The sequence below is a fragment of the Hetaerina americana genome, unplaced genomic scaffold (assembly GCF_022747635.1).
Source record: "Hetaerina americana unplaced genomic scaffold, ioHetAmer1.1.p SCAF_5, whole genome shotgun sequence".
In the NCBI taxonomy this organism is placed as follows: domain Eukaryota; kingdom Metazoa; phylum Arthropoda; class Insecta; order Odonata; family Calopterygidae; genus Hetaerina; species Hetaerina americana.
In genome coordinates, this window is record NW_027287095.1 from 8,838,798 (window position 1) to 8,865,361 (window position 26,564).

The 26,564-nt window shown below is 39.9% G+C and overlaps 1 protein-coding gene across 1 annotated transcript in view; it reads left to right on the top strand.

Moving 5' to 3' along the window:
• The first annotated feature begins 23,326 nt into the window (after positions 1-23,326).
• Positions 23,327-26,564, top strand: part of LOC139694198 (calmodulin-like) — a 132,469-nt gene continuing 129,231 nt past the window's right edge. The window contains exon 1 of the mRNA XM_071592635.1: positions 23,327-25,127. Coding sequence (XP_071448736.1) covers positions 25,125-25,127 — 3 coding nt within the window. The 5' untranslated portion in view covers positions 23,327-25,124. The remainder of the gene's footprint in view (positions 25,128-26,564) is intronic.

A 26,564-nucleotide genomic window follows, 5' to 3' on the forward strand; every position in this document is an offset into this window, starting at 1 on the left:
TTCGAGTTGCACCTCCGGCATGGGTTTTGTATCAACTGTCAGCGATGATCTTTTTGGGACACCAGTAGTCGTTATATTCACACGGGCAACCGTCGGCTTCCGGTTCACAAAATGACCTCAAATTATGGACAACTTCGGCTCTACCTCTCCGTTGGGGACATTGGAGGACATTCAAGTCATTTGAGTCGCTCGGCAGGGTCCTACATCTCGTGATAATCCAGTTGGCTTGAGATAGCTAAGAACGTCACGATATATGCTTTGCGAAACAATTTATTCTCATATTCGCTTCATGCAACTGATGGTATCCGACATAACTTCATGGAATATATGCATACTTGCTTACGATGAAAGGGCACACTATGCTTTTCCACATAGAATTTTTTTATTACAGCCTAGGTTTTGTTACGGCGTAACATCTTCATCTTCTTCTACGAAACCTGGGGGGTAATGAAAAAAAATCTATGTGGAAAAGCGAAGTGTGTTCTTTCATCATGAAGGATTACCACCATGTTACGCCTGAAACTCTGTCATTCATTCGTAGTAGCTTAAATGAATACAGTTCTTCCAGCTGCATACCACAAGTTTCGACGATTAAATAAAACCCTTATCATGCTGATGAGTGCCGAAAACTAGGTCGTTATAAAATCTCTTGTGGTAGGTACCAAAGATAATGTTTTCATTAGAGAAAATATTGAGTATTTTTAAAAAATAACGAACACTTAAGCCGAATTAAGGTTTTTTCCTGCTTAAGTTCCTCTCTTGCTCGATTAATTCGCACCCAGAATATAAGTTAACAATATGAAATATTTTTTACGCCACGATTCACTGTTAGCAAGCGCACAACTGTTTCCGCTTTTATAATTTTTTCGCGTAAGAATAAATCTAACCTTAAAGGACCTTGGTCTAATAAGGAGCTTATCAGAAATGTTTAACGCTTTCTTCGAGAGCTCTTAGTGTCATATTCAAATCTTTGCATAAAGATCTAACCTTCGCACAAACTCATGAATTGCATACAGCAACTAAAAAGAATAGTTTATAACACACAAAAGGTATTCCGTTTCGCGATAGCCCGCATTTTTTCCAGAATCTTGGCATAGGGACGGGTGGGATTGTTGGATTTAGCTGATTCCCGCGAATTCGAGTTGGCCCTACTGGATTGTGTTACTTTTCGCGCATTTTGGTTTGCTTCGCTTTTATTTCCAACAAAATGAGGTCCATCCATTTTATCGCACAGCCATCAAACTGTTTAAAATTTTTGGAAAAGATTTTAACACACATATCTCTGGTCGATCACTACTTTTGATTGAAGCAGTCTACCGGTCAAGCATTTTCCGGAAATCTCCATCAAATGCCCTTTTGCCTCCTACAATCATTCATTTACAAAAGGTTTGTCCGTATGGCGCCTTGTTATAAGAATGAACTGTTAAGCTGAAATATATAAGAACTAGAAATTAACTCTTTGAGCGTTTATATTCGGCTTATAAAATATTGGGTGGATTATGTATAATCACCCAATCTGCTCTTTTCGTTCGACAAAGTTGAATAACTTTTGTCTCTTCTTTATGCCCCTTCAGCAACTTATTTGTTTTTACATTAAAATTACATCAGTGGTTTGCCTGCATACCTTCTTCCACGTACAAATGTAATCTCCACGCTAAAAAAACAACAAAAGGTCAGGCCACAGGAACAATCTTTCGTGCTCCGTATTATATCTCGAGCCTATCCCGAAGCAAGAATGTTTGATAAAATGATAAAAAAGAGAAAATGTCACCATTCCGTTTTGTGAATGAATCTGTATTGCTCGAGTGCAAATCCACCGACGTTTTCCCCGCCGCAGCTAAAGTCGACGTATTCTATTTTTGGTTCAGTCGTAGGTGACACAGACCCCTTCCTTTCCAGCTTTAGTGGCAAGCATACTAACATTTGAAAAAAATCGCGGCCAACGTAACCCAGGGGCGCATGTCCTCGGGAATGGTGTTCTCCATTAGTTTCAGGTGTTGGCACTCAGATATTCATCAACGAGTGAACTAGAGAGTGAGATTTGTCCATCCGAGAATAACGATCTAGCATGGTACCCCAGCAACTTTAACCTCTACTCCTAAAAACTAGTCAGTTTATATATATATATATATATATATATATATATATACATATGCATATGTGTGTATATATATGTGGTTGGTATTTATACTTTGAGCCTTGACAACACTAAGTGTTTTAGGCGCTATCTGGCGTTTCCATCTGAGTGTTTGACCGTTTTAACGATAACCTACTTCGCGAAATTTTGTCGTTTGATCATAACTTGTGTTGTTTAAAGTGACTTGAAAACTTTGTCTTAGCGAAAAAATGGATTTAACTCTTGAACACTTTCGTGCGATGATTTTTTACGACTTCCGACGTGGATTATCAAGACAGGAGTGCATCAATCGACTAACTTCCACCTTTGGTGATAAATCCCTATCCTTCGCCACTGTGAAACGATGGTAAAACGAATTCCATCATGGACGCCGTACGCTTAGCGACGAAAGTCGTGAAGGTCGTCCAAAACAGTTGTTCCACCAGAAAACATTGATGCTGTGCAAGAGGTATAAAACGAAGATCGTCAGGTGACTAACCGTGAGATTGGGACATCCTTGAGGATTAGTATGACGAGCATCAAGAGGATATTGCATGAATATTTAGCTGGGAAAAAAATTTGTTCGCGTTGGATCCCGCATAATTTGACAAAAGCTAAAAAAGATGCTTGTGTCAATTGGTGCAAAGAAATGCTCAACCAATACAATCACGGTGCATCAAAAGCTGTGCATAAAATCTACACAGGTGATGAATTTAGGATCTATGCGTATGAGCCCGAAACAAAACAGCAATCCGCTGTATGGGTCTTCCAAGACGAGTCGAATCCGACAAAAGTGATACACGAAGCACATCGAGGCAAATGATCGCCTGTTTCTTCGAAATAACTGGACATGTGGCAACCGTACCGTTAGAGCAACGTAGAAATGTGAATTATAAATGGTACAAGAGCATTTGTTTGCTAGAAGTGCTTGATGAAATACGGAAAAAGAAGCGGCAACGAAGGATCATTCTTCATCTTGACAATGCAAGCTCTCACAGATCGGCTGAAACAACTACCTATTTGACAGGCCAAAACGTCGAATTGATGGGCCATCCTCCATACAGCCCTGAAGAAAACATGGCGTGGCTGACGTGTTTCAGTATCTGAAGAACCCCTTAATGCATTCAAAAACCATGTTTTGGAGGTACCTTAACCGAAGTGGAAAAAGTGTTATGAATATTGGTTCCAGCGCATGAAAAAGTGTATTGATTATCATGGAGAATACTTCAAAAAAACAACAAAATCATTTTCAACAATAAATTACTCTTTTTTATTATTATGCTCAAAATATAAATAGCAGCCATCGTATAATATACAAAAGCATGACGGAAGAGACCAATGATATAAATTAGTAAAATATTTTAAACTTTGAAAATATTTCACACGGCAGTTAAGGGATCGGGGATATAATCAACAGAACAGCGCAAGACTGGATGTTTTCACTCCAAAGATACCCTTTCTCTTTCATCACATAAGATTCAAAGTTTTCAAACAGCCGTCACCCGCCATCTGCTCCATTACATAATGCGCAGATCTTTCTACGGAAGTGAGAAATGGGCGGGGGATACAGCGATGAAAACTAATTATGGAATGAACTAATATCTGGTACTGAATGAGGCTAATTCAATGGGCGGATGAGTCACTGACTAGGAAGAAGAGGGGATAAAGAAGCGAGGGATATACATACAAGCACGTATATTGTGTATTCATCAAAGAACTGCATTTTTCTAATTCCCACAGAAATCCGTTCTTAACCCAAGATATAGGATGGAGATGTTCAAGATGCCCATGGAAAACTAAAACCAGCGAGCTACTGCTTCATGTCGACGTCTTATTTTTTCGAATATCGATTTCTGGAAATTCCTGGAGAAATTATTATAAAATCAAGGACGAGGAAGGGAATTCGGAATCGGGTCTCTATCAGTTTATTAATGCTGAACAACCTTAAATGCCCCGCCCAGAGATATAGGACAGTAATTACCTCACCATTCGAGATGAAATTCCACTAAGGAATTCTCCGCTCAAATTTCAGTTGGTAGGTCACCCGTTCAAATTCCCGTAATTAAAAATTCCTACAAATTCTGATTCCTGTTTAATCGTACCATTGAACAAATATATATCTGCTGGATCAGAGGATTTCAATTATGAGATGACTAATACGGAGGGATAAGGCAGGGATTTCTGAAATAAGACTGATTAGGTGCATAAAATTTGTGTCCACATCACTGCGTAACGTTTCGATAAAAACCCAATAAAAGAGTCACTTTTTCGGCCATGATTATCCGGTGGTGGCGGCAAATCGATGCTTAAACTACGTATTATGCCCGAGTTTGGTTCTCGATATACCTTGGCGCCACAGTCCACGAGGCTAAAAACCAACATTAAACACCACGGAGTCAATTGCTAAGTTTACATTACAATGCAACAATTTTAGAGTATAAAAATCATCCACTGGGGATAGGGACCGGGCTCGAAACCTGGTCAAGGCGAATGATTTTTACACTCTGAAATTTTTCCATTGTCATAATTGAAATCTTTTATTTTGCACTTAATAATCACCTGAAGAAAAAATGTAAAGCTTATAAACTCATAGCGCAGCTAAAGAAGAGGAGGTAACCGAGGGGTCGAAACTCCAGATACAAAAACATAATTAATATAAGAATTTCCATGGCACCAGCGGGGAATTGGGGGAAACTGGTGTGCAAGAGACACTGCTTGATTTGTGGACCCGCCGCGGGCAGGTGGCCATGTCCAAAGATTACCTCTTTTTTGTTCAGGGAACGCTGGACACACCCTCCAACTCCACCAACTGCGGGTATTGTCTGTAAGCTCTCCCTCCTCGTCCATCCGATTGATAAAATTTCGAATTAAATCAGCAGATAACATCGCATGCAAATACATGTTCGTAAAGTACCATGCAAGTTCGTATCTGCTATTTTACTCATACGAAATCGGTGAGTAACACATCAAGACCATGCGGTTCCACAGAATATTCTGTGAAAACATAATGCCTTCGTGTGTCGCTTTCCTCTCATTATGATTAAATTTCTCAAAGTAACGGCCTCAACTATCTCTCAAATTAAGCGAAAGGTGTCGGAAGTCTGGCTGTCGAATTTGGATGATTTTGATCATATCGCAATTATTATTTTGGTTTAAACAATGTTTATAAGTTTAAAATGTACCGTTTAAACATTTGCCAGCCACGTTTAAGACGTCGATGAAAAATTATTTCATTAAAAAACGAGACTTTCCCTATAAATCAGGGTAAAAAGCAAAAAAGATAAAGTCCTATATGTAGCTTTTAAGGAGCTCCTGAATAACTTTAACGAATGAACAATGGAATGACCTACGCAGATGTTAAGTATCAAAGTCAAAAACATCATTTTCTCCCACAAGAACTTCTATACAATTCAGAATACAATTTAATTTTCGAGATATCAAAAGCATTTCATTCTTCATCCAGTGATATCATTTAGGTTTCGATGGATATTCCATACATGTGATTAAAACCGAACGTGTTGTCGCATAAGGAACTGGGCAGTTTTTACTAAGTATTGAAAGGCTACCTTACTAAATTGATAAATATTCTTCCATATTATTTAGCACTCCTGAAGTAATGATGGCTGCATATTTTACAAACTATAGGTTATGATCTAAAAATATCAGCTTCGTAATATAGTTTAAGGAATATCCTTCAAAAATTACCGTCCAAAAAAGATTGCGTTGATACAAATTAGGGAATAAATTACCTTAGATAAATGCTTTTTATTACTTCCCTGGAGTCATCAATAACATTGGTATGATAAAACAAAGGCTCATATTTAAAAGTTCTCTTGATTACACAGATTGAATGAAAATTTTCTGTTCACCCGGAGAATGGGGGCAAATGATATTAATCCCTGGCAACCATTCGTGCAACACATTTCGCTCCAAAGTTTACCCGCTTGAACACTCACCAGAGTTGGAGAGTTAAATATATTTCGTTTTTCCCTGAATGAAAAAATTACTTATCATTCAAATGAAAACTCATTCCTCTAAATTCGATAAAAAGTAATTAGAAATTGTTTCAATTAGTTTTTACCGCCAAAAGCTTCGACAAATTGGAAAAATTAAAACTGTCTCACGCCTCTTCCCTTTAAAAGTGTGTATCACATTTCTCACGCTTTTACCCTCTTTCTAAACTATTTTCGTACTAAAGCACTGTAGTTTTAAGCTAATTATATTTTCTATATACAAGATATTTTTGACAATGACTAAAGGTAACACGAGGATGTGTCAAAAAGTCAGTTATGCGCAAGCTTATTATTTCTTGCTCTGGACGCACGCATTTTGAAAAGCATATACCAGACAGATACAGCTATAAACTATTCTGAGCTTAATGTATGTTTTTAATTTTTATTCTGACGTTTTTACGAAAAGAGTTCAAATCGTTTAACCTTCATCCAGCTTTAACAACATACTTATTTTTGGCCATGAAAGAGAACCTTTTGAACAGTCTTAGGAGCAATATCACGTAACATGTTGTTACTTCATAAAAAGACAACGTTTAAACTGGGTTTTTATGATCAGGGCTCTACAAAGTCATCTAGAAATTACGACTACTGGCTTGGTGCATGCTATCTGAGGTTCCGACTGAAATTACGAACCCCAAAGCTAACGTTGATAGCAGCGCTTATGCGGAATTTTGAAGAACTGCTTCGACATCGCAACTTCCATCGAGAGCGAAAAAGAGAGGATTTGAAACTTGATAAAAAAATAAGCCGCTCATACTGTATTCAAACTTTTCTACACCATTCATGGAAAAAACAAAGGTACATTAATATCCATGCTAACAGCGTTCATTTATATTTTCAACATGGTTTCGCAGATAGCTAAATATCAACTGATATTTGTCCATTACTGTTCTACAGCAAAATAGTACGATATTCTACTTCAACGTACCATTTACAAGGAAAATACAGTAAAAACACATCCAACTCCATGCATTTAGTAAGTAAGAGAGGCAAGCGAAAAAATAATGCATTTTTGGAAAAAGAGGAAACCAACCTGTTTGAAATTGGACGAGTTTAGATTAACATAGAGTGAGGGTTAGCAGTGAGTGGGATTAATAAAAATAATTAAGAGCAAAGCGATAAAATCATAAAAAAAACTGCCGTGAAAAACACCGTGATAGTACGTTTTTGACGAGAAATTTAAAAAAAACCCAGTTTACACTAACTGCCAATTTCCAATGATTTTCAATCGAGGGGCAAATTCATAGACATAGATTTTTTAAGTTGCTGTTCAAAAGCTCTTGGCAGAAAGAACTCAAGACTTTGCCAGGAATAATCATTTTTTTTAATTGTGAAGAAAAGAGGAATGTAGAATATTCACTTGACATTGCTATTTACAGTCTTCGATTCAATCTACCTCAAACAACTGATAAGTTTTATCAGAATTTGATTTGATTGGAGGAGTCAAAGGGGAGGCGAAGGGGGATGAACGCGACGGGCTTATAAAATGAGATCTCCGCGTAGACATAGTTGTTGAAACAAGCACGAGAGGGCGTGGCTATACAAGTTTCTGGTTTGACCCAAGTGTTCTACAGCCCCCCGTCTCATCCGTTCCTCACTGTAACCTGAATTGTCCCAACCAAAATTTTCAAGGTTGCTTTTACACTGATTTCATGAAAAAAATCACTCTGTCTTTCGAGATTGCTATCTCAAAGTAAATTAAACTTGCTCGTGAGGCAAAGAAAACGTAGTCAAAACTCCAAGAAGTTTTTTATAGCAAGCCAATTATGAAATTAAATTCTAAGCGAACCGGATTAATTTAGAGAGGATCGGCGAGCTTGGAAAAGGGACTAGGTTCTAACGACAGCTTCTCTATAAAGAAAGACTATTCGCTCACATTTTACAAATATTGGCTCAATTTCACAAAATTGTTTCGACAAAATTCGGGTCATTAAACACAGAGGTACGTGAGAGGTTGAATTCAATTTTAAGTGAATCCTATATGTACAATTAAATGACAAATCAAAATAACTCGAAAAGTGAGAGAACCTCTCTGACCACTTTTCATGTAGTCATTAAGCAGGAATAATCACCTTAATTACATCATTAATTACCTAATTTTATCCCAAAATTATATACTATTCATGCCTCACAAAAACCCAAATAAAATGCTTTTGTAAAAAAATGATATTAGAGCTATCGAATTAGTTAACTGGAAATGAAATTTTCACATTTACGACTCTAAATATAAAAAAAGAACTAACGTTTTATAGACAAGAGTAAAGTTAACCAGCAGCATTTTTGCGTAGCAACATTTACTTATCAATAAAGCCAATGTCAATTTTTCGAGTTATTCCAAAAAAAAGATACAGAAAAATTATTAATTATGGATGATATATTGGAAATATTAAAATTGAAAAGCCGTCTATTCGGCTATCATGTTAATACAAAAATAAGTCTATTGTTCAACTGGCGCTGCCATAGAAAACGGTAGGCAGTAAGATTGTATAAATGAATCTTTCCATTTTGTTCTCAAATCCGATAATCTCGACGTAACTTCTTAAACTAGATCTTTAATTTTCCTTATACTAACTAACTTGACTTAACTAACTCAACTAACGTAACTAATTTAACTTCCCAGTCTTTCTTCCTTAAATATTTGACTTCAGAAGAATGCTATTCCTTGGTGCATGCTCGGGGAGTTAAGTCTCTTTTTCTTCGTAGCATCTTCAACGAACATCTTTCCTATCTCAACATTCGCGAGTTTTTCTTCGGCTAGAAGATCTATCCATTAAACTTGTATCAACGCCCCAGCACATTTTTGTTGCTTACAATCTTTTCTTTTATGCTGCCCTCCTGTGATCCACAAACGGTAAAATATCATGCTCGACGAGTGTACGTATGTGCGCGCGCAAGTCCTCCTCTGTGTTTTAGTGAAGTATTTTCTTGAGGTCAAATATACTTTTCTGTTCAATAGCAGCCATTTTTCTTGGCCCATTTCTCCACCTAAGCTCTTCTGCCCCCTGCATCTTTCTTCTTTTTCCATCACATGTGATCTTCCTTCATAAATCACCCATTTCTTCCCCCTTATTCCAGGTTTTGAGGCCTATGTTTTACTTAGTACTCGGACTCTTCCAAAAAGCACTATTTTTACCTCATTTACGTTTATTTTCGAAGTGTTATTTACTGACCATCATGCCCATTGACTCTTTTATCTTCGTCACCTATACTGTTTGGTTATCAACCATATCATTCTAATGGTTCCTCTGTGCGCTCTCGGAAATTCTCAATTCCAATTTTTTTCGCTTAAATATATTACTTTTTGCCCTCCCCATGCACTACAATCTTGACGTGATGGCAGGACTTGAGAGTTCTAAGGGCAACTATAGCTGCATTAACGTGAGCAATGATTTCTCCTGATAAGGTCATCAATGACAGAGAGTTCGAAGGTTAGGAGCCAGATGAATGGTACCTCAATGAGGTGGCTGCAAAGGTGTCTGGCAACAGGGATGCGGCCATTGAGTGGTAGTGAGTTACACGCTAACAACGCTAATGAGGAAGGCAACGGGAAACCACCACATTTAACTATTCCAAGGAAATATGATGGAAGCAATTAGGAGAATGAATCCTGGCAACTACGAGACTCCGCTTACGGGGTCAAGTGTCGTGTCCTGACACGGGATAGGCAAGGCTTCCGCGGTCATCTCACGAAATCCTTGCAAAGGGGAAGCCATTGCAAGGATTTCGTGAGCTGGAATCAGCCCAAAGGTAGACACAGAAGAGAACCGGACCTGTTAAAACTGGGTCCTGGAATGTTAGGACGATGTTGAGGACAGGAAAATTAGAGAATATTAAGCGAGAGATGAAAAGAGGAAATATAGATATTTTAGGTCTATGCGAGGTGAGATAGAAGGTTAGTGGAGACTGCTAGAGTGATGATTATAGAGTAATACACAACGGAGTGGAAGGGTGTCAACAAGGGTTGGCAATCATGTTGATCCAAAAGGTAGGAATAAGCATAGAGGAAATGACTGATAGAATATTATTAAAGGGGTAAAATCTCAACCTAGAGCTTGATCATTATTCAGTCCTAAATGCCCTCCAGTAATCAGAGGAAGGAATAAATAGGCGAGGGATGCGATCAATTCTAGGAAATTAATGCGAGTGTCGCTGAAAGGAAACATTTGATATCGTGAGGGATGGGAACGCGGTGGTGGGTGAAGGAAGAGAGGGGGTGGATGAGGAATGGGACTACGGTTCAGGAATATGGAATTACATAGAGGAGAGAAAGAGAGTTTTGCAGGGACATCTTTTAATCATTGCGAAAACTAGGATTAAACACAGAACCTGATGCAGGTGCACGTGCAGGGCCCGGTGACTCAGCGGAATGTCTACTAGGCTATATTATCTGGTTAGGAACATATTTAGATTAACCATAATTAATGAACACAGTTCCTTGAGACCTGACGTGGTCTCAAATAATAATTTTGTGTTGGTGACATGGTCAGTCAGATTCAAGGGGAAAAACGGAAAAGACAGTGAGAAAATGGAATGCAATAGTATTCATTTGATAATTATACGGAACTGGAGTTAGACAAAGGGAACAGTACACGTGGATGTGGAGAATTTTGAACAGTGATGGGAGGATGAAGACTTTGATAGAGTGGAGAATGTTAGTCAAGCGAGGTAGGGAAAGTACAAACATATTAGATGTAATGAAAGGAGGTTTAATGCAACGCATGTGGAAAGGAATAATAATTTATCGCAGAAGGGTGTCGGTAAGCGAGGCTTAAAAAAGTAGGTGTTGTCTGTGTTCATCCAAAATCACATTAAACGATAGACCAATAAATATTAATAACATTATTTTCGACATAAAAACAAAAGATATTACAAGTCAACGTGTATTCTTGACTCTCTTCGTCTTAAGCTCTTACGTCAATGCTTAATTGAACATTCAATCACTGCCCGCTGGTCTTAATTACAGGCTATAAATATCTCTACGCTCTTTGGAATTTTCATTTCTCTAAGAAAATTCATCAAAACAGAATTTTTCTCCAGATAGACCGTAAAATTTAACGTATTTATATATCATTCTCTTTGAATTTTATCTTTATTACTACATGAAAACAATTTGAAAACGTATAAAGTTTTCTTCAGTAATATTTTCGCCAACTCTACACACTCAATCCCTGCAGGTTAAACTCTAAGCATATTTTTCCACTGTGCTGACGTAAATGCTTACATTAGTGAAGTACGGAGTCAGCATAGCAATTCTTCCAAAGTCCCAGCAACCATGATATATGTTCACGGTGCAGTTGGTCAATTAACGTACACAGGGAACTGGAGAAAAAGAAGACGAAAATTAAATGAAATCTGTTGAAATGGGCTTTATACCAATAATCCTCTTTACACTACATCTGAGACGACACGTTTAGGTGACATGGAGAGTCGGAATATCACAGCCTAACCAGTCATTCGAATTCTGAGTGATCGACCGAATGTTAGACTGCGGCGCAGGGCGAGGAAGGAGCAGAGGCATAACGGAGGGGGCAGGAGGTACACCGCGAGGGATGTTCAGCACCCCCACTGCCCCCCCCCCGTGCGACGCAGCTCGGGGATCGGGATGGATGTCCCCGCGGATCGTCCTGGGGAGGGGAGGAAGGACGACGGTAAGGCATGGGACGAAGGGCCTTGGGATTGCCCTGATGGCTTCCTTTGAAGCGATAGTTCTTAGAAGGAGAGGAGGGAGTACCTACGAACCAGGAATGTGGGTGAGGCTGTCACTGGTACACAAAAAAGATAAGAGCGCACCGCGGGGTTACGCAGATGAGTGTTTCATTTTTCTCAGCTTAACCGGGATTCGAGCGAAGGTAGACGCAATGGGAAGGCGAGAAATGAGGAACACCTAGACTAGAGTTCCGTACCAGCAGTCGTCGAGATCCACTGCGGTTGGTTGGTGGAAATCTACGCTGATGATAGTTGATTAACAATGCTTGATAAAATGGATGAATAATACAGGAGAGAGATAGAGAAAGAAGATAGAGAAAAAAGAAGATTTTGTAAAGGAACAATTAAATTAGATAAAAATTATTTTCTGATTTTAATGATTAGGTTTTTATGATTCATTTTTAATTCTCCTAATTATCTCATTTCTTCATCTAATCACAAGATCATTTTCGATTACATTATACACAGAAACACAAAGAAAGGATACTCACATATCTAGTTAATGTTGACGGGACGGCCGTCATCATCAGAATCATTGATTGATTTGACTGAATTGGAATTGATTCTAATGATGACGGCCGTGCCGTCGAAACGTCAACTTGATATACAAGCGTCCTTGTCCTTGGAAAAAAAATATTATATATAGATATATATATGTATATATACGTATATACCTGTACACACACATACACACACACACACACACATATATATATATATATATATATATATATATATATATATATATATATATATATATATATATATTATATATATATACCTAAAGCATATAACGATACTCTTCGATCTGATTATGGAATGGTATGATGTATTTATCATAACAAACCTAAATTTAGGTGATTTTTTTGGTAAAAAAGAATACTACCTTGATCAAAAAGTTCCCGGAATAACCACCGTGTGGCGCTCCCATCATTCCGATTTGAGTTCTGTTTTTTTTGTTAAATTGGTACATCTGTTGTTGATATTCCCTTTAAATCTTAGTGTCATAACTTGACATTTGCAAAAGTTACGTAGCCAAGAGTACATCTATCTCTGTGTGTGTTGGCGATTTTTTACAATTTCAGAAATGGATTTAAATTTGCAACAACGAACTTGTATTAAATTTTGCGTAAAAAACGGATTTAGTGGCGCACGGACGTTGGAAATGTTGGAAAAGTGTTTCGGCAACGATTCTCTAAAAAAACGGTCGTTTACCAGTGGCACGAGCGGTTCAGAAGTGGTCGTGAGTCAATCGAAGATGATGAACGCAGTGGCAGACCATCGACATCGAAAGTCGGTGAAAAAATTGATAAAGTAAAAGAAATGTTGGTCAATAACCGCAAATTAACCATCAGAGAAATAGCGGAGGACTTGAACATTGCCTATGGATCCGCCCAAGACATTGTGGTTAATGATTTGGGTTTCCGTCGTGTAGCAGCAAAGTTGGTGCCAAAAGACCTCAATTTCATGCAAAAAAGAGACCGTGTTGACGTCGCAAAAGACATGATTTGCGAGGCTGAATCCGATCCCACATTCATCAAAAGGATCATTACTGGAGACGAGACGTGGGTTTATGAGTACGACACGCAATCCAGACATCAGGCAAGTGAATGGCGTTCACCAAATGAGCCGAGACCAAAAAAAACCACGTCGTTTTCAGTCAAAAAAGAAGGCAATGCTGACGGTTTTCATGGATTACAACGGTGTAGTGCATCATGAATTTTTGCCAGAAGGCCAGACAGTAAACAAAGAGTATTATTTGGGCGTTATGAGACGTTTGCGTGAAGCAATTCGCCGAAAGAGACCAGAAATGTGGGCAGAAAACTCGTGGATTTTGCACCATGATAACGCACCGTCGCACAGTGCTATCATTATTCGTAATTTTTTGACGAAAAATGCAACAAATACCATCCAACAGCCACCGAATTCACCTGATTTGGCTCCCTGTGACTTCTTTCTGTTCAATCGAGTTAAAAAACCATTACGGGGAACGCGTTTTAGCAGCCGAGAGGAAGTAATGGAAAAATCGCAGGAAGCACTGATGGACATACCGAAAACCGAATATAAAAAATGTTTCGAGGATTGGATCAAGCGCTGGCATAAGTGTGTTGCAGTCGATGGGGATTACTTTGAAGGGGACAATATAGATTTAGATGAATAAACTTGTATTTTTAATTTTCTGAATAAATTCCGGGAAATTTTTGATCAAGGTAGTATTATGCACGCGTTACAGTAAAACGTAGCTAAATATTTCGATATCTGCAAAAATACTATGGAAGATAGTTTAGCATGGTGAGAAATTTGATATTTTAACCGAGTCTTATCCAAAATCATATGAAATGTGGCAACTCAAAGCATACTTTAGGGTACAGCCATAAGGAGAGGTGAAAAACTAATTGGGTATATTCTGAGATTCAACAGTTAACTAAAAACCATTTTGAAAGAAGCCAAATAGAACTGGAGGGGATAATCAAATACGAATAACCGGAAGCAAGTGATAGAAGAAGGCAAGTCACAGGATAGTTTGGAGAACTGCTGCTACAAATCAAATCTAGGTTGGAGGACTCTGGATGATGTGTTTATTTGGGCACTCAATTTCGATCGCGCGGCAATCTCATTCCATCCTCGTAGTTTACATTCGTGCCTCGGAAATTCCATTCGGCCGATCCCATTACTTCTCCGAATGGTTCAATGGGAAACCTTTCGTACACCATCTTTTTTCCGGTTCTCCCATTTCTGACCCCCTCTACCCACCCCCTCTCCTCCCCACCCCCTCCCCTCCCCGAACACGTGTCTACCCCCCGAATAACCCTCTTCGCCCTCCCGCCCTCCCCCCGGCCCGTCCACATCTCTCCCGACACCCCCTCCTCCCAACCCTCTTCCGCAATAATCTCTACGGACATCTCCTCTCGATGGATAAATCTCTTCCCCACAATCCCTCCTCTTTCCACTCTTGTGTATTCTCTTCCATTCCCTTCCCCTTGAACCCTTCCCCTCTCCCTTCCTGCCTTTCTTCCTTCCTTCTTTTCTTTTTCTTAGTCCCGTCTCTTTTTCCCTCCTTCCCGCCTCTCCCACTCTCCTCCCACCATTTTCTCCCGCTCGCTATCGCTCCCTGCCACTCGCTGAAATATTTTCTCTCGCCCCAATCCCGAGAGAAGGTGGGCATTCCCTTGGTCCAGGACCCCTCCATCCCATCCTCCCTATCCATCCCCCCCCCCCCCGGCCTCCACCCGGTTCAGTTACCGGGGGCATCGCCCCTCCTTCCTCCCATACAGCAAGCTCCTCCGCCCCCTCACGTGCAATCTCCTCCTCCGCTCCCTTTACTTCCGGATTTCCACTCCCATTTGCTTTATTCCTCTCCCGAAAAGGGAAATCACAGCTGAAACAAACGAACGGCGACTCCAAGGTCTCCTGGAAAAGATCTTTCTCTTCTTCCCCACCCTAGGAACGATCTTGAAATAAACTGTTTTCTTTTTTTCATTTCGCCAAATTACATCTTTCCTACAGAACGCAATTTAACCCGAAGGTAAAATTATTTGTCACTCACAAGCGTACTTTCGTGTTCGTAGCGGTCGTCATCTACATTGCACGCTTCGCGTGTGGATGCAATGGGCCATCCCTTCTGAAACTTTCGATGCCACTGTAGTCGAAACCAGTTTAATTATCGTTAATGCATAATGAAGACGTGATTGACTGATGGTAACAGAAAATGATTCCAAAATGGAAAGAACGTATAGAAGTAAAATGAATAGCACTTACAAGGTTTGTATAAAAGGTGTTGTGAACAATTTTTTCCCGGCGAAGTGCTGAATTCAGACCGTCGGATAAGTGTGCGCATGATCGCAGATCGTATTGGCATTGATAAGATGACAGTTGCATTATCAATTATCACTGAAAATTTGACTATGCAAAAGATCTGCGCTAAACTCGTCCCGAAGGTCTTGAGCTGTTGAGGCTGGAAGGTAGTCGACTGCCTGACGATGTACGGCATTGCGACAATTCCCCAACCCCCTTACACTACCAATTTGGCACCGGCAGACTATTTTCTATTCCCAAAAGTTAAACTCCTCCCTCAAAGGACACCACTATGGGACTCTAAGCGCCAAAGAAGTTTGCGCGCGTAACCTTAAGGACTTTCAAGAATCCACCCACCAGGGAGCCTTCGAGTTGTGGAAAATTCGCTAGCAAAAGTGCATCGATTTGATGCGCAAGGGGTGTACTTTGAAGAATCACGAGGAATTGTAGCAAACTCGGAAATACATCTATTTCACGGAAAATTTTCCCGATACTTTTTATACGAACCTTGTATGTGTGTGTTTATATATATATATATATATATATATATATAGATAGATATATATATACACACATTCGTGCCTCGGAAATTCCATTCGCCCGATCCCATTACTTCTCCGAATGGTTCAATGGGAAACCTTTCGTACGTATATATATATATATATATATATATATATATATATATATATATATATGAACACACACATACAAGGTTCGTATAAAAAGTATCGGGAAAAGTTTCCGTGATATATATATAAACACAGTAATCAACCCGAAGGTCGATTACTGACCCGAAGGTAGTAGGTGATGGTAGAGACCACCCAGTACTAAGCCCTATACGGCGTGTGAAAATTCACACATCCTTTCCCTGTGCCGGTTATGATTTCCCAGGAAGACCTGGGACCCGAAAAATCACTTTTGCTAGGGTGGAGCTGCAGATTCCCAGAGTGCCTTGCCTGGGACTCGAACCCGGGACCCTCCGGTCAGCAGTCCAACGCTCTACCCACTGGACTACCGCGACCCACATGTATATGTATATATATATATATATATATATATATATATATATATATATATATATATATATATGATATTATATATGTGTGTGTGTATATATATATATATATATATATATAAATTTAAACAAGACCCTGCATCCAAATCAATATGCATGCAAGTATTGATTCGATATTAACTTGAAATATTTAACAAAAATCCCCTAAAAAATCTTTGCAAATTTGATGAATAAAAAAAGCAAGCTGATTCTCAGAATGTATCCTCCCGCAGGTATGAGCTTTGGTATTAGTGGGCGGATACTTCCTTACAATGCATTGCATAGTTTCCAAATTAAAACCGAAAGGTTCTATTTCCCTGAGTAAGAGTCATTCACCGCATTCGTTTGAATTGGAAGAATCGGAGTGCACCGTAACGCTGCTGCTGAGCATCCATCAGAATCCATCCAATAAAATATTTGATCGGCGCAATTTTTTTTAAAGTGGCAACGCTTTCAAAAATCCCAACGGATGAGGAGTTAAAGTTCGTGCTACTCGCTATTTTCAAATTGCATACATGATTACCCTTAACTCAATTCTCAGCTATGACTACCATGAAAATTATTTGGAATAAATAAGTTAGAATTTTAATTTGAAAAAGGGGCAGATAATTATCGAATATCAACTGCATACATCAAATGGTAAAAATTGAACGAAGTAAATGAGGATCCAAATTTAAACTTGCGATATTCAACACAATAATATTTTCAAAACTTACAGAAAATCAAAGGATAAACGAACGTTAATACGTATATAAATGAAGATTTATACTGATTCGTGTTTCGATGGTTCTTTCAGTAGCTTCTGCGAAATCATTTTAATACAAGAATGGTATCAAAAAAGAAGTTGCCAACGTAGCATTGGTTTAATATGGCCAACGAAAGTTTTTTTAAACCCTTATGATATTCTTATAAACTTAACTACTCTAATTGCTGTTTATCAGAAATACCCCCAGTACCCCTGGAATTATTACAACGTTATGCAATTAATGTTTTTCAACCTTTTCTCATGAAGTACGACTTCCCATTTTCTATTAGCTACAAATACCGCTAATACCTAAATTTACGAAGGAAACTGCGAGGAGGAGAAATACTGGTTTATATTGTCAAATATACGAAATAAATCTTAAATAAAAATTATGAATCCTCAAAATACACTCAGCTACAATCAGATGGCAGGCTCTATTCATGTTTTAAAAGTTTTCCTATTCTACTCTTTGCGAACTAACAAACAGCATCTCCATTATATACGATTGATGGCTCGCGTTTTATCGATGGGAAAACAATTTCTTGAACCATTTCTCATTTTCAATTACATTCTACCAACCTTTTTGGCCTCTAATACATCTAGTATTTTCCGTAATCTGTCTAACTTCCTCAACATTTTCCCTTCTATAACTCATCAACATTTGATTGCTCCTCAAAATTTTTATCTTCAATCCATGTTTCCTTCCGTCTATAGCTTACTTTAAAAGTCAAATGTAACCGTAAATATTCCTATATTGCGTAAAATCTTCAATCTAAGATTTTTTCATCTAAAATGTCTGTTCGTTAGAACCATTTCTAAAACGAATAAACCCTTATTCTCGCACGCTAAACGAATGTGCATAGTTACACCCCAAATCCTCTTGTGATTGGCCGTTTTACCATTTCATATCATCCTACACGACATTTAAACGGCTAAAAAAAGATGTGCAGTTAGTCTCTGAAGTAAAAGACAATGTACCTTTTCAACAAATTTTCAATATCAGGTACGTCTATTTGAGTTACCTGATGATGACGCCGATGCGTTGCAACTAGTCGTACCTAACATAAAAAGTTTGTTGGAAAAATACATTGTTTTTTTCATCAGTGATTATGGATTTCCACAAAGTCAAGCCTGTAAACATCGAATTAAATGAAAAGTTAGTTTTTTTAAAGTGGTACGTGGGCTGTGGGTGAACTGAAAATGTCATTTAGGTATTTTTATTAGCACCAAACTGTGGGAGAGTGCGGAAATGTCGATGAATGTTACGATATCTTTTTACTTGAGCTTTAAATACTATCAGCAATAGATAAAATTGTGTTTATTAAACCAAATAGTCTATTAATTATAAATTTAGCAGGCCAATACATGATTCCAGGAAGGAGTTCTGGCAGGGAATTATTTTGAAATATTTCTTTTGAGGTTTCTTCCCACGCATCTCTTCAATTTCCAAGATAAGAACAAGAATTTGTTCAATTGGTGCACGGCGTCAAAGAGTTTGCACTTGACCCCGTGAAGCTCTGCGTTGATGTATTCTCCTTTCAATGGCTTTTTCTATATGAAATGAACACTTTTTTGTCATTACTTTAAGTGTCACTCGTGTGTTTATATTACACGATTAACGAAACAACTTCATGCCTGAAAATTAATTTACAAAACATTACTATCGTGAAATTTGGTTCAATATTGCTAAGAAAGCTTCAAGTGTCAGAGAATAAGGTAATTTTCAAAACAATATAGGCACAAACCAATAATGCCTAATTATATTTTGCGATGCATGCTGTTAGTCTTCAAACGTATACCTTCTGCCACATTCAATTATAAAGTGTACACGTTTACTTTTTGACGAGTAATAAGCAAAATATCGTTCTAAATGTAAAGTAGGGAACGCATTAAAAATGGACTGCCGAATGCATTCCGGTGAAGGGGTCATTTGCCCATTTATGAGACGTGGAATCATAAAACATTGCGAATTTAAATTCTTACTTCTCCCGAAGTAACGGTGAAAGACGAGAATACCTTTGCTTTCCGAGGATATACTCATTTTGGTACCTGCTCCAATTCTTAGTCATCTCCCACATAAATCTTCTCCATGCGTAATTTTTAATCATATCTTGACGTCACTACATCGTATAAGCCGCACAAATAACAATATTTCCCTTTTTTCAAGACTTTTGCCATTTCTTCCGATTTTTTCTACGATGATTTTTCAATTATCGCATTCCGTTAGTGTCATTAGTCGAAGTAAAATAATATAATTTCAAGGAGTATAAACAGTTCATGATAAAGAACTAACAGCTTAGGCAAGGATAAAGAGTATGAATGTAGCTTAGCATGAATATTATCATGTTGAATGATTTGTATTGTTAGAAAAGTGAGAAATAATATTCTGCCACATTCTATGAAAGGCGTTCAGCAAACATGAACCGATGTAAACAAATCAGTTTTTGGTAGGTGACAAATGTATGAATTTAAAATGTTACGGGTATCTTCGCATTATTATTATTATTATCGGTTTTATAAGCCAGCGAGAAATCGTAATCATCTTAATGATTATTGAGTAATTTCCTGCATTTGTTTGTAGAATGACCAAAACTACTTGACGAAAATTGATACTTAATCTATTGGTAGATACAATTTCTACGCATTTGTATAGAAAACTGTCGTTTGCATGATAATAAGTATTACTATGAAAGAAAGGTGCAACTTTTATGGACAATTGAACGTAAGGAAACTAATAAATGTAAGATTTGATCGCATTCTTGGACTTTTGAGCCGTTTTTCAGGAGAAAATATCTTAAAGATGCCCACATGGGAAACATTTAACCGAACCTTAATGAAATTATCATATGAACGGAATGACATTAGCTTTTAGCTATTGTTCACCCTCCCGGTGGGACTTTATACCATGTCATCACATTTTAAAGGAACTCATAAATATGGATAAAAAATAAGAATGAAATAGGCATTGTGTACTACTACGCACCATAATATGCATAGCGCAATGGTTGAATCATTACAGAGACAGTTACTATGAACAAGTTAAATATCTCGTTTCCAGCAGTAAACGCCAGAGTAATTCATAGGCAAGCATATTATCGACACTATCAGTCATAATTTTTAGGAGCATGAAATGAAATTTTACCATCAAAAATTTATTTTTGTGAAACCATCAAAGTTACGACAGGTAAGATTGGTTCAGGGAAAAGCCCATAAATCCACGAGATAAAAAAATTAGAGGTCTTTTAAAATGAGAAGAAAATTAAAGTCTCTTGCAGAAAGATATAAGAGGAGTTTTCTAAAAACCGGCGAAAATCAGGTTGTTAATTTTAATATTACTGCCAAGAAATTTATATAAATGATATTGTTCCTGACCTAGATGGTCACGTAAAATTGAATTGATATTGAGTTAAAGTATCTGACTTACGAGTAGCCAGTACGTACATAATAATAAACTCCTCCGTTTAATTCTCGGATTCGAATGGCCGCCTGCACCTGCGACACCCCTGAGTTTGAATAATTCATAGGAAATGCGCGAAGGGGGATTTGTACTGAGTCCTAAGTAAAACCCAATCATGAATCCAATCTTGAGTAATCTCGAATGGAAGTCCTAATAACGGGAAGATATTCATTAACTACGATGCATAACAAAATATTCCCCAAAAGTGCGACAGAAAAGAGAGTCGACACATCGTGGTTTTCGGCCGAAATAAATTTCTTCTTTTGGCAACATTCGGCTGCAATGTCCATGAAATATTCAGGAAAAATTCAATTTTGCGTGATTAATTTGTGTGTCATATTTTACAGCGCATTCGTAATCACATTAGACCGAGGCGCGACCGTTTAAATAATCACGAATGAGACTGATATTAGTTACGGAAAAGTTTGAAAAAATATTCACGAAAATATGCGTAAAGAAATGTCCAAGGTTTCGGCACTCTGGGCTCCACGACTACTGACTGATTTTCACCAGAAAACACTGTGCGACCGGCAACCAAACCGATGTGGCTTTGCAATTTTGCAACATCCACCCTATTCTTCATATCTAGCCCCAAGCGAATTTTTATTTTTCCAGGACTCAAAAAAACATTGCGAAATCGGATATTTGACAACACAAATTTGCATCTACATCCACAAAATATACGTCAAGCCGCCGAAAGGGCGTGTGGCGGGGGGTGTTATGTCACCACCCGTAAAATAGAATAAAACTAAATGCAAAACCAAATTATGTTACATCTGCACAAATCTTTGTTTGTTCATGTACTCAATAAACTTTAATAACGCGAAAGAAATGACTTATATGCAACAAAATTCAATAACAGGATACGTACATTCAAATTATGCTGTAGAACGGTTAAAAAGGATGGGTCTATTAAATAAAAAGAATAGCATGCAGGATATCGACAGATAAATGCAGTACCAATTCTAATTATCTCCTACGCGATTGCTGCCATGTCTATTATGATTTCTAATGTTTCGAGGGAAAAACAACATTATAAATCTATCCGTTCTACAATAAATCTCCCTGATTTTACGTAGATCATCTGGTCTAACATAGCAATAGGGGGCTTGGAATATGTCCTTAACATCCTCAGATAAGTAACCTGCTTCAAACTTACGCAGTAAATTTAACCTGTATTTAAGCCTACGGTCAAGTAGTGGCTCCCATCCTAACTCTTCCAATAGTGTCGTGACACTGCCACCTGGTACATAAAAACTTGTATAAACCTAGCTGCTCTACGTTGGCCTCCAAAAGTAAACCTACTTCATGAGGATCCCAAATGACGTCATTCAAGAGGTGGAACGATGCTTTCCGACGTTATTTACAGAGTTCTACAATGACTGCCTTCGAAAGGTCAAGAAACGCTGGGAGAAATCTCTAACTCTGGATGGTGACTTTGTAGAGAAGTCTTAATAATAACAGATAAAAGTTAAGTTTCCATATGGATTATTTTTTAGTGATAGTTAAAAGTTTGCGATACCACCCCATACACTCCATTGTGCGAGTACCTCAATTTTGACCTAAGGAAATGATCCTCATAGCTGTTACGGGGATAGGGATAGTGCAGTGGATAACGCAATGGCTACCCACCCAGAGGGCCCTGGTTCGAATCCTTGACACGGCAGATATTTTTCAGTGGTATCCCGATCCCTACTTGAGGTGCTTTGTGGAGGGCAATTTGAGTGAGTACGCTGTGCGTCGGATGGGACGTTAAACTGGGGATCCTTTGGCACATTTCGTTAAGCGTAGGCTAAATGCCAACACCGGGTTTCTTCCCTCCCTTCCTCCTCTCCCATCCATCCTTATTGGCGCAAATGACCTCAGATGCCGGTCGCCTCATCCAAATCTACCGATAATGATAGATGTTAGTTAGGGTGTAGTTTACACGATGCTAAGTTATAATTTTTTTTATCTCCGAATTTATTCTAATCAGAACTAATCCTAGCTACCACATCCATCGAATCACCCCACCCAACCGTGAAGTGTGCATACCTTCAACTGGGCACCCACTTGATGCATACTGAACGTGTAGCCATAGCAACGGCATTCAGCTCGGGCACCCGGAAAAATGAGGTGGGTATTCTTGTTGACCGGGTCCACTAGCCAAGGAATGGGGGTGTACGAGAGGTGCAGCGGGATTTGCGTCGGCGGAGGGAGAGGGTTGATTCGTGGGTGCGGGAGAGGAGAGGGGTGGGGTGGAGAGGAAAAAAAACACCCAAGTGGTTTCCACAGCCGCCGACAGGGAGCAGGGCCACCGACCGCGCACGTGCAGAGATTCCCCAAACCCATCCCGCTCCCTACTCCCCCCCCCGCGCACTTACTCTCCTCCCCCCTCCCCTCCGCCCACAGCATCCCTCTCCGTATCTGCGGAGAGTCGCATCAAACGGCCGCCGATTCAGTCGCTACGAGGGAAGCGAGTGGAGTATAGGGGTTGGAGGCGTCGAGAGGTGCGTTCGGAAGTAGCGGGAGGGCAGAGCTTTCCTCTTCCGGTCAGAGTTCAGAGCGGGGAGATCGTCCACCCCGGAGGAGGTTCCCGGGACCCTTCAAACCCTTTGCCTCGTCGGGCGCACGTGAGAGCGCGGTGCGGGGGAGGGGCCTGTATTCAAACCAAAAGGGGAGGCGGGAGCATTCCTCTCCCGTCGTGAAAGTTGGGACTCTCGGACGTCGAAAACAGGCGAGAGAGAGAGAGAGGGAGAGAAGTTTTGGACTTGTTCTGAAGAACAGGGGGAAAACTCTTTCCATTACACGCCTACGGAAGGCCTTTCGTAGTTCCTCCCGACTGAGCCCGGGGAAATTATCTCGTATGTAAAGCCTCTTGAGTGTGACTCCCGCGGGAGACGTGCTACTAAAAAGCTCCGAAAAAGTAGATACCTTTCACTAGTGGTAGACGAGCTTCAAAATTGCGTCCTCCGTCGAATCCTTGCACGCTTTGTTTAATTCAATAGAGTACTCTCGTACTATTCATTTTATCGTTCGCGAAAATTTAACTGGAAAAAACATTTCTAATTTAAATTTTGATTACAACGGAGTGTAGATATTAAGTGTCGTTTGCTCTAGCTTAAGGTTATAGTGTTCCTTCAGGGTTTACGAAAAAAGTTGACGAATTTTTACACTTCCTGGATATTGTCAAAATAATTCCAGTATTTATAAGGCTTATTATTCAACTATAAATCCGTTTATATATGCAGCGGAAAATATCAATTAGTCGTAATAATGCTGGTTAATAGTAGGTGACATGTAAAATTTCCACCCTTTCTGCGTTAAACCCTCTCAGTAATGGCGCATTTTTATAAGGTTTAATTCCTTATATAATTGAAATAATGTCCGTAAATTAATGATAGCATTGTAAGTTTTGAATTTTCGTATGTTTTACCTCAAGAAAGTTTAATGTCCTCTCGGTGGACCTTAGAGCTCGAGACAGCGAGAAAAATCGGGGCCTAACTCACCACCTGTCCTTTCAAAACAAAGCATCAACGACCAGCACCAAGTTTAGAGGCCTCGAGTTCATTGAAGATCCACCAAGAAAACGCGACGTATGTACACTTTGAAGTGGGGGAGGATATAAGGGGAAACGGAGACGCGGGGAAGGTGATAAAATCGTCTCTTCTGCTTCCCTTCGAAGAAGTGCGTGAAGTCCGAGATTGGCGCCATTGATGATCGGACGTCGAGTGGAAGGAATTGGCGTTGTTCGATATAAAGAGACGGATATCGGGCGAACCGTCGCGCGGGGTGAATTCGGGGGAGGGTGCCGAGAGGGCCCTTAGGAGAGGGGACAGCAGGCGGGCGTGGGCGTCTCGTCCCGCGGCGAGTGGCCCATCGGTGCGCGAGAGACGGGGGAGTGAACGGCGAGGAGCGCGCTCGGAAGGGCGACCCGTCCGTTGATTCAGGTGGAACGGTGTCGAAAGTCCGCCGTCACGTTGGAAGGGAAGATCTTAGCCTTCATCGGTCACCTTCTCCCGACCCACTTCCCCCCCTCACCCTCCTCCTCCACCACCACCACCGCCTCCTCCTCCTCCCCCTCCACATCCTCCTCCTCCTCCTCCCCTTCCTCCTCGCTCTCCGCCCGAAGGGTCGCCGCCAACAACCCCTCCGGACGCAACTCCTCCTCGCACGGGCCCTCCTTCGCATTCGCGAACCGGACGAACGTTTCGTCGGCGGCATCCCCCAACATCCTTGATCAACTCCGCTCGCTCATAATGGTGAGTACGGCATTCTCTGCAACTCTTTCCTCAGGCGCTCCATCCTACGGAGCCGCCGGATATTTTCTATTTTATCGATAGTCATTAGTGGTCATGGTCTTCGAACCTTCAAGGTGGTTTTTAGATGTCTTGTGGGACTACGAGACTCGGGACTCGTGAGCATCGACATACTTCTAAGGCTCGTCCATCCTAAACACTGCCTCACACCCATTTCACTGCGAGACACCATTTTTCAGCTCAACTCCCTTCTCCATTCCCCCCAAATTTGCTTTCCTTTACTTTCGCCTCGGCTTCCTTCGAATCTAAAACTCAATTTATCAAATCAACGTAATCAACACAAAGGCTTCTATCATGGCCTGAAACAATTATTATTATAAATTCTTCACGAGATTGAAATAGAATAAATGCGTTATATCACCATATGTAAGTGAGTAACGGTAGAATTTTGAACATTAGTACGAGACGTTATTACACGCCGGGTGGAGTTTCCCTTGCCCGCTCGTGATTGTGATCATCTTCGGCCAGGATGGGACTTTACAGGTCGATCATTCGCCCGCAGTTTCTGCACGCTTGCCCCGTGTTTGCCATCCGGAAAACGCTCTGGCGACACCTTGAAACCATCCAAAACAAGGCTGTTCGGTCGTTACTCCAAGTGAGTCGTTTCACTACGATGGCCGACGTGCGAGCAGCGCATAAACTCCCGTCCGTCGCGGAGTTTATTCGCTCGCAAGTCGCGCCTTTCAAATCCCGCCTCGCACCGTCTGGAAATCCGCTACTATAAATCATCTGGGACTATGATCCCGGAGAGAAACACACTTATCCACTGCCTCAAGATATTACTCGCCCATGAGTCTTTTCTATGTCTTTTAATTTTAAATTTTCTTCATAGCAATAAGCCGCTTCACGGCCGGACGGATCTCTTCCGCCGTCCACTAAGTTATTTTGGTATCATTTTATCCGCTTCACGATCTTGCTGTCACCCACTTCCTCTTGCCCAAGTGTAATTTCCCGCTGTGGGAAATGGGCGACCCTCGCCTCCGCTTCCTTTTTGTACCGCTCTATGCTCAGAGTGTGCCGGTGGACAGTTAGTGCTGTTACTGACGTACTTTTTTTTCTTTTGCAAAAAGCCGTTCCCTGTCGGCTTTCCTTTCTTGTTAGATTAAGAATTCATATTTTATTCCTAGTTTGAAGTGTCTCCTTCTCGCAAACCACACTTCCATTGAAGCCATGTTTCTTTCTTCAATGCCATGCGTTTCTTATGCACAATGACCGGTAAAGGTGGGACTTCACTCACCGGGACGATTTATACTTGCCCACTTGGGCAGCCAATGAACATTTGTGACGGCATTCTGTCCTAAATCTGCCCCCTCTTGCTCCATCTTCTTCCCCGCTTTATCATAATTTTTATCTTCCTTCAAGTATTCGTGATATGGGAAC